This window comes from Anser anser, assembly GCF_964211835.1.
Source record: "Anser anser genome assembly, chromosome: 1".
Taxonomy (NCBI): domain Eukaryota; kingdom Metazoa; phylum Chordata; class Aves; order Anseriformes; family Anatidae; genus Anser; species Anser anser.
In genome coordinates, this window is record NC_139720.1 from 86,567,087 (window position 1) to 86,585,759 (window position 18,673).

Sequence of the window (18,673 nt, forward strand, 5' to 3'; positions counted from 1 at the left end):
AATAAAGGCATTACTATTTGGGGTCAGTAAGTTTGCTTATGTAGAATCATTGATAAGATCTATCCAGTGTTTCCGGAAAGAGTTATCTTAAATTCTGCAGCCCTACTCTGTGTCTTTCTGCTATCTTTCAGTAGCAGATTGAGAAGTGTTGTAAGTTTGCAGGCTTGCTTATATTTATCTCAAATATAGGTAAGTATTTTGTAGCTCTCTATAACCAAATTACACCCCCTGCAAAGAAACACATTCCTTTTAAATTATTTTTAGTGGACTAAAAAACAACGATAAAAAGTCCTCAAACTCCTTTATCTTTGCTGACGCTTTAACAGCAACTGCAAGTCGTCTATCCAAGAACACCGCCATGATTGCTTGATGCACCTAAGAATGTCTGTTCTGAGACATTGACAGACCAAAGTCCACCTCACCCAGAATCCTACTCCACTAGTGCCTGCAGGCAGTGCCCAAGAAAACATGAGAATAAGATAAACACAGATGACCCTTAATATCTCTTAGCCTCTAACTTTTATTTTAATTTAGGGTACTCCTAGAGCCATGCATAGTTTCACTGTAGCTCAATGACAGCTTTGACTGGCTTTCTCTTCTGTGAACTTGGCCATATAAATAAACTGCTGGCACCCACACTTTTTGGTAGAGGATTTTCAAAATATAGTCCCCACAACAGTAAGAACCACCATTTTTTTTTCTTTTTTCTTTTTTTTTTCTCCCTTCAGTTTCCTTCTAGTTTCACGCGTTGATTCTCAGTTCTTACATTACAAAGGATGGTGAATAACCTGTCTCCATCCACCCTTTTGGAACAGCTCATAATTCAATAGACCTCTACAACATTAAATGCACACATATTACATCTAGAAGAGAGAGAGTCCTAGCTTAATTAGTTATTCCAGTTACCTTTGGTCATCAGCTTTTCCTGTACTGGGACCCTTTCTAGGTCTGTTGTATCCTTCAGACGAGGATGACAGAGTACATAGCACTTAGGAGACAGGTGAACCACATATTTACATATTAGTATAATACCTTGTTTTGTCCTCTGTTCTAGTTTTAATGCTACCTAAAGTTACCATAGGAAAAGTAAGAGCAAGAAAAAAAGAAAAGAAAAATAGTGCAGCCCATGTTTGTCAAACAGCCACCTAAACTTACTTGCAGGCTTGTAAAGCTAACCCTCAGAAGTCTTATCTAGGTTTTTTCTCCCAATCAAGAGTGATGATGGCAATTATCCAGCGAGTAAGCTGTTCTTAGAGAAAACACTGAATTGCTACTTTCTCTAAGTCTAAAAGCTGCAGCTGCAGCACATTAAATTGATTTCATCCTTTTTTTTTTTTTAAACAATTCTGCTCTAATTTGTTAGTATTTCCTTGGAAACAGCTAGATGTTGTTAGATGGTGGCTGCTTCTTCCATTTAGTCTTTTTGTCATTCTTTTACAAGAAAATGTCATTATATGTCACCTTTCATTTTATTTTGCTATGCTTCTGCAATTAGTCTTCACTTGTGAGACTTTATGGAAAACTAGAAATCACAGTTTTATGGTAAGTCTGTTCTTGAATTAACTTACAGCATGCTAAAACAAACAAGTGCATCAGCACAATACACAGCTAAAAAACTACAAACCATTATGTGGAATACCAAATATATGGGAATACTTTATTTGGAGAGGAGGGGAACATACAGGCTTATATCATTTTTAGGAAGCCTTTTATAATCAACAAAATAACTTACAATATAAATAAAATTCATATTTGTCTGTAGTTTCAACATACATAACACTAGGTTACATAACGTCAAAGGTACACAAATGCATGCTATCACCTTCACTGAGTGCCAGTCTTCTCAAATACATTTATCTTTCATCCTTTTGGAAAGCTAATGATCTGTCAATACACATGGCTGATAAAGACTAAGGCTCAGTCTTTGCTGTTGTGGGTGAGCTATGCCAGTGATGAGGATTATCTGAAGGGAGAACATAGCATAATTTCTCCCATTTGAATTATTAGACTAGAGGCTACTTCTAAATTAAGGGGTTATAGCAGTGCAATTCACCCATAAAAATATATTTTCTTAATCCAGAGGCCTAATTTCCATAGCTGAATATGCTTGTGGTCACTGTAATAGGTATAAGAGACCATTTGATATACAGTAGTATGAGAACACAACTTGTACACACTGCTTTTAAGTGATCTTGAACATTAAACCCCTTTGCTTTCTGTGGGCCTATTATCTAGACATTTTCTAAATCATCAGGTCTGTTTTATGGAAAAATAAAATTTATCTGGCCATTACTACTTGCGTGTACTCAATTTCAGTCCTGGGAAAAGACTAAAATACATATATGGTAATGGACTATTTAATAACAATGAGCAGGGCTGATGAGATGGCTTGATAATCTATCCCTGGTGAGTACTAAAGTCCTTAATTTAGTTTCTTAGTGTCTGGCTTTCTGATAGGTGGAGCTCTGGCATGGTCGTGTTTTGGTTTTTGTTGTTATTCTTTTATTTTTGTCTTTGGTTGTTTGTTTTATGTTAGTAGGGATTATTTTTTTTTTTCCTCCCCGTGATTATTTCCCTAGGGTAGGGGAGGACGAGGGATTGTTTTCAATTAGTGGAGTGTAAGAGAGTGGGAATGTACAGTGTAATAAATGCTTTGTGTGGATACTTATTTCAGAAAAAAAAAAAAAACACCACTTCTTGGTTTTTAGCTTAATATATTCTCTCTGGTGTAAGTATGTCCACAAAAGATTTAATCAGAAAAAAAAATACAACACAAAGAAAGCCCAAAGTAAAAAAAAATAAAATAATCCTCTAGTTTTTCCCTCAAGCCACAAAGTCGTAAGGTAAGGTAAATAGTTTCCCAATTTTTATAGCTAAACCTATCAAAATCAAACTTTAAGGCACACAATCCAATAGCAAGAAATACCTTTGATAACTAGCATAAAGAAAAAGGTCATTTATAGTTGGTATTTGCTTAAGGCAGTCAAGTGGTACATTAAGTGTTAGGGGCTGTGTTGACACCTCGGTACTGGTAAGCTTATTGTACCATGAATAAAGACAGCAGTTACGGCACATCTTTCATGTCTTCACTCTGAACAGACACAAGGAAGTTACCTGAAATGGTTCAGTCAGAGGAAAGGCAGCTTTTCTGTCCTCACCCGGTGCTCCTCTGCCTGCCTTCCTGGCTTGCTCACAACTAGTGGCGGTCCCACAAGATCCTGTGGGTATTTTCTATCTTTGGCCATAAGTAGATAGTCAGCATCACCACCACCACAAGTTTAAGGTCACTTATTCACCTTTTCCTCTTCCTCGTGGTTCTAACTTATTTTTCATGTTCAATTTAGTGAACTCAGTGTTTGCTGCTGGAGACAGGACCTTGCATGTGCCTAATGGCTCACAGTCTCGCAGATTTAGCTCATTTAGCTAGTTACCATGGGGTGAAGGGTATAGCAATTACATCGATGTGCAGAGGCAAAATTATTTCAAAACAACAGTGGCTGATACCAAGCTTTGTAACCTTTCTTCATATGTAACACAAAGGATTTGTTTCCTCATGCTTAGGTTACCTACAGGGGGCTCTCTGTTAATCATTAAATGTAGCACAGATGCAAGGAAGGCATGGTACAGGGAAACTGCAACTACTTGGGCAACTTGTAAAGCATTTCCAGTTGTGTAATGCATAACAGGTTCCTTGCAGTTAAGCAGAGGCCTCCCAGTCTTTAAATATATGCTGTAACATTTAATTTGTTCCCAACCTTTTACATTAAAATCAGGTCTTCCGCACTACATTGCAGCTGAAGCTGGCTAGTTTGTAAGGGAATCAAGAGATGTACTGATTTTTATATATTTTTTAAACAACAAAGTACTTGAAATATTTACAAAAAGCAAAACAGAAATCCACAACTATGCATGAAAAAGATTTACCGGCACTCGTGATGCTCCTTGATAATAGAACTAAAGGCGTTCTGATGCAAACTTGTCTTCACTCTTTTTTCCCTTTGTCTTCTGTTGCAAAACCAAACTCTCACAACTTCTTTCTCAAGATTGAGCCCCTCAGCCATCCTCATAATTTCCTGAGAAGAAGGCTTACTTTGTTCTCCAAAGTGCCTCTCTAGGGCTTCTTTGGCAGCAATACTGGATAAAGGGACAAAATTTCACCTTTAAATGCTTTTCTGACACATTCAGGCTTTTGCCACTAGTTCAGGAGAAGGGTTGAGTCAGAGCACTGTAGGCAATGACTTGGCTTGTTTCCTCTTTTGCTGAGTAAATAAAAACCCACAGAACTTACTGCTGTAGTACGTTGCTGATGTGGACGGCATAACATGCAGAATGCATGAAATTAGGAATTAGGAAAAAGGAATGCAGAATTTCAGCACAGAGTCATTTAAAGACAAAAATACCATCAACTTCAGTGCAATTCTAGTGTTAATCATGAAATATTTGTGCTCCTTGATGTTCTCTAGAACATACAGCTACTAACTAGACACGAATGAGACCCTGGGAATGAGAACAAACCTGACCACCCATTCTGCCCCAGCCACAGCAGTGTTACTGGTGTCCAGCAAATGCACGTTGCTGGGGTTCACCTGGCTGTGTCATATCATTCACCTTTAAAAAGGGGAAGAGCATCATCAATTATCATCTGGGACGTGCTGTGTCAAGTTCTGTATCTCATCTTGTTATGGAGCGGACACTATATTACTTTTAGAAATCAGAGATTACAGCAGTCTGTTTTGTTGCATTTTCTAAAAATAAAAAATCAGCCTTAACCTATTCTTCACAGTCAGCAATGACAAAGTCGAGTGGTTCAATAAAAAAGTAAACTAAGAGTACCATCTTTCCTTAATTCACTTCCTATTTGTGTTAATGTATTCTCAAAAATTTAAGAGTATCTGCAACATGCTTGCCTGATAGCAACAGGGTACACCCGAAACTAGCTTCAGCAGTAGCTGTAATTTCTTTGGACACAAGAGGGCACTTCATGCTTTATTCTGGAAATGAGGTGCGGGTATTTCCATTATACAAAAGTACAAAATAGCTGCTGGAGTTTCAGATACTTCATTTGTAATATGTTGTTGGTCTTTCATTTACAGGTTTATTTTGAAAAATTTAGTAGCATTACCAAGCCTACCTAATTAATAGCATAATGTTCTGCACACACAGAGATGTATAGTTATTTTTGACTAGGGTTTTTTAGGTTTCCTAATGAAAATAGCTTCCACAACTTCAAATTAAGGAGCTTTTGCTCAGGGTATAACTAACCTAATGTAGTTAGTGGGACTTCTGTTTTACCTCTAGTTTGACTTCAAACATCAATTAAGAATTGCTAAGAGTAAAGCTATAGTTCAAATAAGTCCATCTCCCTGATTAGTTTGAGGTCTTCAAACTGAGGTCCTACATGCCTTCAAAGAAGTAATTAATATTTTCTTACTATATTGGATATGGTACTGAACTTCCCCTCAATTATCTGTGCCCTTGAAAACTTAACACATTTGATGGTCTCAGTGTGATGAGATTAGATATAAAAGCAGGAAGAATAATAATAAGCTTAATGTGAAGACTGACTTCCTCAGCAGCTGTTAAAAAGCAACAGCAGCAAAACCCACGTTAGAGGAATGGTCTTCAGGGGATTCCTCTAGCCAGGGGAAAATGCCTAGAACAGAGATGCTCTGAACTCACTGCTCTCAGTCAGTAATGCACAAACTGTGTAAGGGCATGGCACTAGCCCTGAAGACCTTACTCGCTTGGAGAGAAGCTGGGAGAAGAAACTGGCATCCCAAGAGTAAAATTTCATCCCTTCTGAGGTGCTGTGATTAGCAAATGAGCAATGATGCATCTCCTATCCCCAACTCACTCCTAGCTGAGAAGCATCCCCTTAGAGGAATACTTTAAAAGTCAAAGAAATCATATTTTCATTTTATTTCTTATATCAAAGGCAATACGATTGAAAAAGGAAAGCCCAAGTTGAATGGGAGAGGAAAAACTATGAGCTGTCACTGTGGGACTCTGACATTGCGGGGCCATGGAGCAGCCTGCATCTCTGGGAGATGACATTGCACACAGGATATGATCCCTGTTCAAAGAACAGGTGCAGTACTCTAAGAGGTAAGGCATGACAGTGTCAGGTTGTGCCCAAAGGCAGCCAAATTCCCTTTCTGTGGAAGAGTACTACAGCTCCCTGGAGGCCCCGAGTGAATTTTCTTCATCAACAATAAGATTATCTAAATGAGAAGAACATACCCCACACCGTTGCTTTCATCATGTTCTTGGCTTTAGCTATTTAGTAATTGTTTATATAACATGTTTTTACCAGCCTACTTTATTTCTTTATGGATTTGAGGCTAGACAGATGGTAGATTTTGGTTCCCCAAGATGAAAAAAAAAAAAAAGAAGGAAGTTCCCAGAACAATTTTTTTTTTCTTTTCCATTTAGCTCATGAATTTCTTCTTTGGGAACTCCAAAGAACCCAGTGACAGACGATAGGGACAGAGACCTGCAAAAGATATCCTCAAACTTACCAGACCACAATTCTGTGGCAAAATAATGCAATTTCATTTGGTATAATGTAGAACATCCTATAAATGAAAACAAGGGTGCTCTGCTATCTTACTATATAAAGATTATAAGATTGGGGCAGAATTGTAATAAAGTGTTTTTTTGTTTTATTTTGTTTTTTTCATACTGTAGTATGTTGTCATATTTTGAAAAAAAATGTCTTTAATTGGGAAATTTAAGACATTTGGAGAAAATTGGGGGCTTGGAGGGGTATGCTGTTGTTTTTCACTAGAATGTTTTAAAATAATTTATCTTTCATTAACCATTCATTAGTAGGAAAAAAACACCTCGATTTCAACCTCACTCCCACATTCCCCCCCAAAAAATAAGCATCTCAGCCAAAGGGTTTACTAACATGTAACTCCATAAATATGTATTACCTTATGGTGGTTCTGCGCTTCCTCTTACGCTCATTCACTCCAACTTTTTCATTGTATAAAGCTGTATTAAAAACAAAACAGCAGTTAACTTACACACAGAATGGAAACTGAGCACAATCATCTCTAGAAAAAAATCATCCTTTTGTTTGAAGACAGAAGAAAGTGTAACAAATGCTGTTGCTGGCAGCACCACAAGAAGGGCACCACGCACAGTTACACTTCTTTGTTTAAGACATTTTGTCATTGTTTTAACTACAGTTATAAATATTTATAAGCAAAAAGCCAATGGTAAAGCTGCAAGTAGCACTGTCTCTTTTTCTCTGCCAGTGTACCTGAGGAACCATACATCAGCCCCCTTCCTTTTACATACCTTCTTCCTCCTTGCCTGCAGGGTACAGTCTGGAGAGACGCAGCCCATCTCCGTACTCGTCAGCCACCTCACTGTCTTTCTTCAGAAATAAGGCCCTGGCTCCTATCCCATTTATTCATCTGCCCCACCTTCTGGTGGACAAGTGTCCCCTTGTTTTTCAGAGGCCTCTGTCTGCAGGCATGATCTTACGCTGCAGCTCAAGCCTGCGCCAATGCTCAAACAGTCAGCAGCTGCTACCCACCATAAATCCCTTAGAAGTGATCCTTATAATGTGCTGACCACATTAAGAGATTTTGGTTCCATTTGGTTCAAAGGAAAATGAACTGTGTGGCAGAAGCAGCTCCTTAACAATGTTTCCTACTGTTGAATATAATGGAAAATGCAAAAAGTAGTATTAAGATCATCTCTTTCTTCCTATGTTAGGTGAGTGCCGCACAGTGGTAAGTCCTGGCTTTCAATCACCTCCAGGCATATTGCTTCACATCACTGCCATTCATCCTGTTGAAAAGGTGCTTCCTTAAAACAACTCATTTCCTCTGCATCAACCAACCTGTTCTAAAGTCAGCTTAGCCCAGTGAACCTCAGAATTCTTTCTACAACTGAAAATTAACAGGGCAAAAGGAAGGGAACCCTCTAGCAGCAAAAAGGTCACAGCAAAAATGTCACATCAAAAACCTCTATGTCATGCTATTCTTCTTCGGGGGTTCAAAGAGGACTGCCTTATCTGACTGAACTCAAATTCTTTATCCCATGGCCACATCCTGCATGCCAGAGACTGGAAGGAAGTGTCTTCTGCTAGTGAAGAATCCCAGTTCAGTGCTGCACACACTGTCCTGCAGATCCTAAAGAAGTGGTAATGACTCTGACAGATGCTACAGGAGTGGGACTAGCTCACTACAGTGGGACTGAAGGAAATGACTTCCAGAAGGCAAAGTGAAGTTTCTGCTGCTCTGTACCCTCTATGCCTTTCAGTTTGCCCTTCCTCACTCACCCAAAAAAGATACTAAAATTCATTACATGCCATCAGCACAGCTTAGTATTTAAAGCTAGTAAAACAAAAACCTTAATTTACAGAAAATGCATATTAGTCCTTCAAAGTATTTATAAGATCGTGGTCTAATTGCAGTCGATATTCAGAGGATTTCAGCTCTCTACCTCCCACTTGCTCTGCTTCCTCCAGCCACTTGGACAGTATTGATTTCAGTTTGCATGCATTCTTGAAACTCAGCTGCAAGTTTTCAAACCGGCAAATTGTAGTTTGGCTGAATTCAGAGCCATGCACAGCAGCCAGCGCTTCCCCAACATTGGTTTGCGTATAACCTGTCAAAAATTAAAAAGAAAAAATCACTCTAAAGCTTTCTAAAAAGTGTTACTGTCCTTGATACACTTAAGCCTTCATTGCTGACTCTTATGAACCTTGTGTGCCTGTGGTGTCTTCAGGATGGTCTTTCTGCAGAGGTCTCTGAGGCTGACTTTCAGCTCACCTCAGAGCTGTGTGGAGTCTTCTGTTGATTTCAGAGGAGTTTTACAGGCTCTGAGATTAGGGATCTGAGAAAGGTCCAGACCCCATAACCTTTCTTTAGAGGATGCCATGTCAATAAGCTAATCCCTAGCAGCACTGCTGGCCTCCTGTTATTTGTTGTGATGCCTAAATTGAAGCAGAGAAGTGCTGCACTTTACATGCGGGCACTGACTTGGTAAACAGCAGCTCTTCGTTGAGTGCACTGAATAATTTGGCTTGTCTTCCTCCCTCTCTACCTCTGCGCCAGGATGGGCACAATCTCTTTAGATGCTGAATGTCTCACAAGGCAGCCTTTTGCTTCCCTTTTGACTGCACTAACTGTGTCTCTCAGTCCCAGACCCAAAGCCCATATTAACTCTGTCTTCTCTTGTAAAGCTCAACCTCAGATTAGTTTTCCTCTGCAAATTGCATTTTTCCCATCAGAGCATTAAGCTCAGTCTCACAGTCTCTCTGCCATTTGTTTACATCAGAGGAAGTTTCACTCCCTCACAAATCACTGCATCAAGATGCAGTAAAAATTACACTGATTAATAGCCTGGGGCCTCGATAATATTTCCTCCGCTGTAGACGACTTTGAATACATGATATACAGCAAAAATACTTAAGTTACCCAAATATTATTATACCTAAGTACCCAATTATTATTATAAACCATAAATTTCTGCTTTAGTCCTTATTTTTGTACTGCAAATGGAACACAAGAACTTTCTAGCTATTGAGATAATGCATAGACACATGTAAAAATCTTGTATTTTTTCTTACATTTATAAAGGTGATTTTTTAATAGAAAGATGCCCTATGACTGTAATGCTACAATATAATTCTATAAGCAATAATGTCAGAATTGCAGGTCTTTGATTGGAGTACCCAATATTCAGCTCACCAGAGACCCACTGATACAATTCATCTCACATCATCCCCACTAGATATCAGATAGGAACAAAGAAATCAATTGCTGCTGTACCTGTGTCATGCTACCAGAAAATAAAACAGGAGGAAAACCTTCCTACTGGTGTGAAAAATTTGCTATGGATGTCGTCCATCTTGTATACTGAGGTGGCATCGCACCATCTTGTGAGATGGAGCACTTCATGGGGAAGAGAATGGGTACAAGAGCTTAGAGAATGTGCTGCCCTCAGTTGCAGAAAATTTTGAGCTATTCAGAAACTAATGCACCTGCTACTGAATGCAACTTAGTGAACAACAAAAAAACGTATCTGCTCTTGCAAGGAAGACAAATAATTCAAAAAGCAGGAACTTTTACAGTTACTTTCTGCATACTAAGCTGCAAAAAGCTGAAGTTTATTAATTCTGTGCAAGTCTTCTAGGAGTGGAAAAAAATTGGCCATACAAGGCAAGGATTAAAGTTATGTTTAGACAACTGCATGGACCAGACCATAAAACACTCAGAAATAATTGAGCTCTCTTTGGAAATTTTCAGCCTTTTTTTGGCTGACAAAAAGCACATACCCAGCTTAATTCTCCGCAGTTTGAATTCATTAGCAAATTTCTCCAGCTCCCTGATTTCAGGGGAATCCATGTCAATAGGCTCTTCAACAGACTTGCTTTTCCTGCGGAATTCCTGCTTGAAGTCTGCAGCTGTGGGATCGTCGCTGAGAAGGGACTGGTGCATGGGTGTGAAGCCGTGGCCCAGAGCACAGGAGCTGGCACTCAGGGTGTGCTCAGGGAATTTATAAAGGCAAGGAGTCAGGCTGCCTGAGCAAAACCCAAAAGAAAACTACATACAGTTATTCTGCTAAACTATGAAAAGATGCCTTTGTCATCTCATAAAAAATATTACGGATTAGGTTATGTAATTTATATGAAAGGCTACCCAGGAGCAAGAGTGAGGATCTCCCAAGAGACCCAGTCTTTCTCTTGTCTCCATATACAAAAGCAGAATAGCAATCACTTTCACAACCCATAGCCATACGTATTGCATAGTCAAACTGTGACATGTCATTATAGATTTCAGATAGAAAAACCACACACACACACACAAAATCCCAAAGAATAAGGAAAAGACAAGAAAAACAGATAAGGACTTGCTTTGTAATGTGCTGACACCATTGACTATGTTGGGATGTGGCATGCTGCATGTCTGTAAAATGCGGCTCTGGGAGAGACTTGCTGATAGCATCTCTGGAGTTGCAGGCTTGATACCTAAGAAATACAAGGGTACAAAAAGAAAGAAGAAGGTTGAAGATCTATTTATTTTGGAACAGAACACAATGGATTTCTGAGCAATACCTTTTGTTTAATACCTACAGACTTTACCTGGGGATCTAAACAATGACAGGAACATTTGCAATAGACAGGTTAAACAGATTAATGGATAATGAAATGGGAAGATTTGGACATTTGCACACAGTGAAGGAAGTCTACTGTCAGTCTGTAAGAAGTCCCTATACAGATGTACTAATCTATACCAACTTAGTGAAATATTTCCTTCAATCTTAAGTGAAATCAGATGCTGAGTTTGATCTGGATTAGCTCTGAGAAACAATTATTTCCTGGGCTGTGTGTTAATCTGGCTCATGGAATTGTCTCACTGAGGGCAACTTGAACTTGCATAGAATAAGATTTCCTCTTTCTTACTTGGCCTGGGACTTTAAAACTGAGTGGGATGCTAGCATACCTGTGAGTGGAAAAATCCATGATCACCTCTGTGAAAGCAAGTCATACAGCTATATGGCATTCAGAAAAAGCATATGTTGACGGAAAGTATTTTTTTTTTTCTGGCCTTGAAGGCTATCCCAACATGTTTAAACTGGTAAAAATGCAAAACAATCAAAAAAATAACCTTGATCATAACCCTCTATTTCAAATATCGATTCTAAATCCTGTCACAGTTTCCATGCTACAAGTTTAATGCTCATTTATCTTGTCTTCTTTAAGCAATTGTCTTGAACTGATCCCTTTAAATGAAAACTGACCAAAATCAATATTCTAGTAGCTCACCCAGTTTAGGCTACATCTCTTACCTGCCATCACCCCATAGGTAGACGGTTGATTTCCGTAGTGACAGGAGGGCACAGAGTAATGAAGTCCTGCCAATGCATTTCCCAAAGTCATCATGGCAAAATGGAGATGGGAGCATTTAGGAGTTTGGATCAAAAACAAAACAGATGGGACTGGTAAGAAAATGTATGAGGACTCAAGATACATCCTTTCAGTTTAGAAGTAGACGGTATCCTCGTATATTGTTTTTTTCTCTAAACATTAACTCTGGGCCATAACCATCAGGTTGATGTTGCTGGAAGTCCAGAACACTGGGCCCAGTCACACCAGATGAGATTGCCGCTACAAGTAGTGAGATACCTTTTGAGCCCAAACCAGAAATTGCCATGTCATGGTCTTTATGTATTATTTTAAACAAAATCTATGGATCTAGCCACAGTTTATATATACTGCTGAGTACGCAAAGCAATGAACTCTCCAAGAGGAGGCTGCCCACCCAACTTCCACATACCATTTCATTTATTCTTACATGAAAACTTGTTTTGTGTTTCCAGAAACATCATTGCCTTCACTATCATGAAATCCCAGAGTGAACACACACATATAGGAACGCAATATTTTATGCATGCATAAGACCTATGTTCTCAAAAGCAGCTGTTTGGGACGTTTGCTTTGCGGCATCCAGAAGTCATTTTCACAAGTGCCAAGCCACTGAAAACATTTCATAGTGCTTTTGCAGGGTTGTCAGGAAACAGGACGATAGATTCTGGGCTCATCTAAAAAGTTTGGCTTATATCAACATTTTCTATCACCAGCAGCAACAAGCATGCAATGAATTTATCTCCAAGCGTTTTCACAGGGGTCTTGCAGGCAGCATAGCAAGAAGCATAAGTCTGAAGAAGAGATTCAGGAAGCATATTCCACTGGTTTCTTGCCTCACTAGATCAATATTACAGCTGCTCAAGAAAATCAGCAAAGAGGTCAAAGAGTAGCAAACTTTCATCAGTGAAAGATGAAGCTTTGCTCTATTTCCCACTTCTCCTGGGCAACTTCTGGAAAGTAGAAATCACCATTTTCTAGCTCACTCAGATGAAGAGAGGTATCTCAGTTCCGTGCTCAGTAATCTCCAATGCCTGGAGTTTCAGACAACGTTTTACTCAATGCAAAAGCTATGGTTCCTGAGAGGTAAGCAGACAGCAGAAACATACACACTGTCCCGTCTAACAACTGTTCTAAAGAGGAATATTAAAAATTCATGTTTGTGAACAGATATGTAGAACTGCACTTCAGAGCACACATTCCAGTTGTTCAAAACAGAATAATTAATTAGGGATTAAAAGCTCTGTTTTTTGCAACAGTAATAGCAGTAAAATGTCATGTTTAGACACATGTATATATCTATAAACTCTACTAAAAGAAGCATGCCCGTACAAGTATAAATACACCCAAAATAGCGATCGCATTAATAATACTTATGCACTTAGAGCAATACAGCTTTTCTGTTGAATTAAGATCTAGGTGTTTACTTGTGTTTTTTTTTTTCTATTATTATTTCATAATCCATAGTCTGTACCATTTTTATAAATAAAAATTACCATTTTCAAATTACTAATAAAGATGTGGTACTAGGTAGGGAGGAAGATGCTACTTAAATAATAACAATTAAAATGTATAGGGTACTACAGAAAACTATATGATACTGTATATTATTTCAACAAAAGTACTCACTCATATTTAATGATGCAGCATTGTTACATGCCTTTTAATAAAATCTGACATTTAAATAAGTCATTATTCAAAATTCTTTCAAGTCTACTTTTTTTCCACAAGTTTTCGTTAGATGTTTTCACCACAATGGCATTGTTTATTACAATTTCTGAATCTATGCACAAAATTTGGAAACGGCACCTTCTGTCACTTTCATTCTGACAGGATCACCTCCTAGATGTGATCCTGTGAATTAAATTCCCACCGAATACAGTCATATGTGTCCTTGTGGTGTAACTAGAAAATATGAAAAAACAAATCCAAAACAGATCTACAAATGCGTTTGATAATACTGCCTGTCACCATATATTTTTCCCTAGATCAGAACCATAAAGATAAATAAACAATCTAGAAAATACTGCTATAACACAGATATATAAATATGGCCTCATATAAAATTTAAATTCTCCTATATAGTTCCCTACTAACACTACTAGCAACAACTGTGTTAGGACATTTTGAGCTTCCTACCTAGCATATAAGACCACATTAGGTAATGCCGATGTTTAGTTTTCATTATCTATATGCTATTTATTTTATTAAAACATTTCATTTCCAATGCATTCAGCAAGAGTTGTTCCTTGTTAAGAATCCAAGTAAAATTCTTACCTGTATGCAGTTTCAAATAAATCAAAACTATTTCTTTTTCAGTTCCTAAAAGTTTTCAGTAACTTCTGTATTCTACAATCCCATATCTGTAGATTGGAGGCTGCAAGAAATTCCTCTCTCTCTGTCTCTCTCTCAGACAGTTTAGTATTTAAATGTAATTACTTGGGTTATATACACAACACATGAATTTCTAAAATGTAGATGAGACTTCCATCACCAATTTTGAACATTCACTTCAATCTTCGTTTTTATTCAGTATGTAATATGCTTCATAGAGCAATGTTTCTCCTTGAAAACATTTCCATATAGTATTCAAACCTAGTTTAAATACATTTCCTATTTAAAGTAATTTATATAATTCAAAATTGTGGTTACATAAACAATCTTTCAATTATTTACACAACAATTATCATTAAGACTATAATGACAAAAAAGTGTCAGCATTTGAACCTGTTCTAACCTACTGTATTTATAGTCTAATCTTGTAATAAATTAGGAGAAAGCTAGTTTGGCTGAAATGCAAAAATTGTGAGTGTTCCTCATTCACTCATGATGCAGTTTTGTGAAATTGTTTTTATTTTAAAGCACTTCCAGTCCTGCACATAATTGATACCAAACACTTTAAATATTGTGAAACTTGATGCAGGCATATCATCTAAAAGCATTATAAATGAGAGTTATAGAGAGCAATATTATTTTTAAAAAGTACCTGTAGAGACAACATTGGTCGCATGGTTAGAAACTGGCAGGCACTCTGCTGCGCTGTGATGCATTATCAGAGGCAGAGAGGGAGAAGAGTCAGAATTCAAGGGCACAAAGGTGTCGGATGAAGCAAACGCTTGGCAAGTCATACCCTCAAAGAGGTGAAAGACAAAGAGCCACCTTCCCCTGTTTTCTAACAGAACAGATCCTGAGTGATTAACAGCAGCTCCAACTGTATTCCAGTCTTTGTACTTGCATATACATATACAGAAGGGCTCCAGAGCACAGGGACGTCGTGTGCAGGTATTTATACCACCAGGAAATCCCTTTATCCATTTTAATGTTCTTTCCCCAGCAATATTGCTATACAGCTATAGAGCCTCCTTCCTTCCCACACAAACACAATACACATCCAATTAGTATGGAGAGAAGAAGAGGGAAACCAGAGACATGATTTAACAGATATTTTCAATTAGGTCTTTTGTGAAGAACAATGACCAGAAAAAAAAAAAAAAAAGTTCCATCTCCAAAGTCGGTAGCAAAGAGACAGGTACGGTTAATATGAAGTAGGTTTCCACAGTTAACACCTGCCCCTAGAATCTCATCCAGGCAATTGTCTGGAAGACAACCTGACTGAGAGCTCAATCAAAAGTCTGCACAAGTCAAGAACCTATAGCAAAATACTCTGAATTAACCAAATTCCTAGCAGTTACACAGTCATCATTTGTCTTGCTATACTAGTAAAAACAAGTGATGTGTAACACAGATCAACTGTATCCAAGAGGAAGCTGCTGAACAGACAGTTTTACATAAGCAAGAACTGCTGAATGTTTATCTAAGATAAAATCTTGAAAGAGCCTATAGTGACACATGAAATTCACTCACAGTTACTATTATTAATTTATAGCATTGCAACATCTACAGTCTCATCCAGAAGGTCCTGGTCTTTATTGTTCTAGTGACTAAGTAAATGCAGAATCTTTTTACAAAGAATTAACTATCTAAATGATTTGCTGGCATGAAAACAGAATGACTTTGGAACAGTAAAAAGTATACATGTTAATCTGAAAATGATGAAAAATCACTAAGTACATCATAGTCATATATTCTACGTATAGGTCATAAATTTTAAAGGAAAAAAAAAAAGAATCAGATGTTCCATTTCATTCATTTTACTTTTTAGGAGGTAAAATGTATTTTTTATTTTAATTTGTAACCGAAGATGGTTGGGTCAGCCTGTAAAGATGACGATACTCTTGGTTTAAGCCTTCTTGGATATTCCAAACTGGATCAAATGCCTGAAGTAGGATTTTGATGTAACAGACTTCCAATATGTGGTATGGGAGAGATCACATATTGCTTTTTTTTTTTTTTTTTTCCTGTTGGATCCTTGATATTATCTGTAAATGTGATTTTGTGAAGGCTGTGTCTTTGGTTGTGGAGAAATTTCAGAATTACTGCATTTTGCAAATTGCATATGTGCTTTAGCAGTAATGAGGCTAAATACTGATATAACTACTTTCTGTATACACACTTCTATATTGTAAAATTTACAAAAACTTTAAAATAATCATTACAATATTATGGAAGATACCGCCACCAAATGAACTGCCATCTATATTACTTTGGGTTTGGCCCTATATATATTAAAGCCTGTGAACTCAGGAGCACATTGGCTAATGAATGAGAACTGAGCCTTAAACTCCAGCATTTGTTCAGCTAAATGTGTATTTGGAACCCATACAGTTTTCAGATCATGGCACTGCACTGAAGGAAACTTAGACAGATGTCTGTAATGCTGACATTGCTTTTAAACCTTACAAGCAGTTCTCAAATAGCATATCCTTCTTATGACACAAGTAATTTTTTTAGCTCCAATAGTAGATCTTGGCACACTTGGCCAAAGTGCTATACATAATGGAAAGTATATAAACTGTTACTCAATTGTGTGGAAATTCAACAATTGTTTTAAGAATGTTCACCATTGGTGACCTTTTCCCCCTCAGCAAGGAGCATGATAAATCCACAAGTGTCTTCAGTCCACCTATATACTGAGGCTTTGAAGCCATAGAATAAAAAGAAACACTAAGGATAACTTTACAGCCCTGTCCTTAACAATTATTTTTTCTAAAATCCCAACAGGTAAAATCTCTACTGCAAATTCATAGCTAGCTGCAGAGAATTTGTAGCCTTTCCTGTAGTGCAAGACAGAGCTCACTGCCAGATTTCCATTTCTTCCTGAAGTTAGGAGACTTACCTGACTTTGTCTGGGTGTTAAAGCTTTCCCAACATACAGAGTTCATTAGAAGAGAATGGTAGTATGTTCATGAAAGATATTGACCCACAGAAGCTCGCACAGAGAAAGACTGGGAAAGTATGTGCAACCAGTGATCATGAGATACTGAACTTTTCCTCAGAGTACAATAAAAAGCTGTTTTGTGACAACATCCCAGATATCTTCTCAAATAAGATTTCCACGTCACTATTATTTAGTGTTGTGTTTCATACTGCAGAATGACTTGAATTTTTATTTTTATAATGTATTTGTGTCACATTGCCTACTCAATAGAGCCAACAATTTTGTTATTTTTATTTTTTTATTATGACTGTGCCCTTAGTTATATTTAAAAAATATACATATATATGTTGGCTGGATTTTTGAGGATCCTGAACAACTAGACTAGGTATTTAACACATTTCACATTCATCAGACAGAATAATTGAGGTCACTTCTAACAAAAATAGATCCTCTCTTAAAGCTTTGCTACAACCCTCTGTGGTTGTAACTCCTCAGTCTGTCACTATTTTCTGTTCTGCCAAGAAGAATCCCCTGGGGGTGAAGCTCTGTCATGGTAGCCATGCTCAGCTTTGTCTGGATTTCAGACTCACTTCCCAAAAGTCACCCTATGACTCTCATTTCACAGTCAGCTTTAAACTCTGACAGCAGATAGAGTTTGCCTATATTTGCTTTTCTTATCCCAGATCTGTGGTAATAGATATTCTTCTGCTTGTTCAGGGAGGTCATGGGGCCATATGGACCTGAAAAAGACCACCTGACCGCCATGGTGACATTTCAGAAATCTGTGCCAGGTGTTTGTCCAAGGACACCATTCCTGGAAGTGTTCAAGGACAGGTTGAATTAGGTTTTGGGCAACACGGTCTGGTGGAAGGTGTCTCTGTCCATAGTAGGGGTCTTAGAATTAGATGATCTTTAAGGTCTCTTCCAACCCTGACCATTCTGTGGTTCTATGACCCTCTATTCTGGCCATAAGAATATGCTAATCATAAGCAAAAGGAACGATACAGGGCTTCTCTCTTGTGTCAAGATGGAATTAGACTTTGGGGGTGGGGAAGTCAGACTGAACTAAGAGCAGTTTCTCTCCTCTGACTACACCCACAGAAGTCTCAAGTTGTTCCAGACTGGTAGACCATAAATGGGAGAGCCAGGGACATAGATTTGAATTTGTTTGGTTTTGAATCTTCATCTCATAGGATGGTAAAGACTTCCCAAGACACTTCTTTTTCTCCTCAGAAATCAACTGGATGTGCAGCTTATCTACAGCTTTAGAACAGAAATGCCCCACCTCACTTCATTATATCACCTGTGTCTGACCATTCTTCAAACTGCATTCTTTGGTCAGACCTCAAAAAGAAAGACAGGACTGCACTAATTGTTATTATCCTCATGAATCCCAAGCACCATCTGAACCTCAACACTCAGCATCCCAAATTTGGGTAGCTTATAGAAACTGAATGGATATGTCCTTTTTCACCTTTAAGCCTTATGAATAAGGAAGGCTTCACTAG

General features: G+C 37.9%; 1 protein-coding gene across 12 annotated transcripts in view; it reads right to left on the minus strand.

The window, feature by feature from the left end:
• POU1F1 (POU class 1 homeobox 1) overlaps positions 1–18,673 on the minus strand; it is a 218,574-nt gene that overhangs the window by 27,464 nt on the left and 172,437 nt on the right. For 6 of the 12 annotated variants that reach the window (XM_083846828.1, XM_083846824.1, XM_083846827.1 and 3 more), the window contains 6 exons: positions 11,812–11,877; positions 10,873–10,990; positions 10,298–10,539; positions 8,461–8,625; positions 6,936–6,996; positions 2,543–4,134 (listed from right to left, as the gene is read on the minus strand). In XM_083846828.1, the coding sequence (XP_083702954.1) occupies positions 3,921–4,134; positions 6,936–6,996; positions 8,461–8,625; positions 10,298–10,539; positions 10,873–10,990; positions 11,812–11,877 (866 nt within the window). In that variant the 3' untranslated portion in view covers positions 2,543–3,920. Of the gene's footprint in view, positions 1–2,542; positions 4,135–6,935; positions 6,997–8,460; positions 8,626–10,297; positions 10,540–10,872; positions 10,991–11,811; positions 11,878–14,164; positions 14,276–14,873; positions 15,416–18,673 lie in introns of those variants that run through there. The other 6 variants (XM_083846826.1, XM_083846830.1, XM_083846831.1 and 3 more) reach the window with 4 other exon arrangements.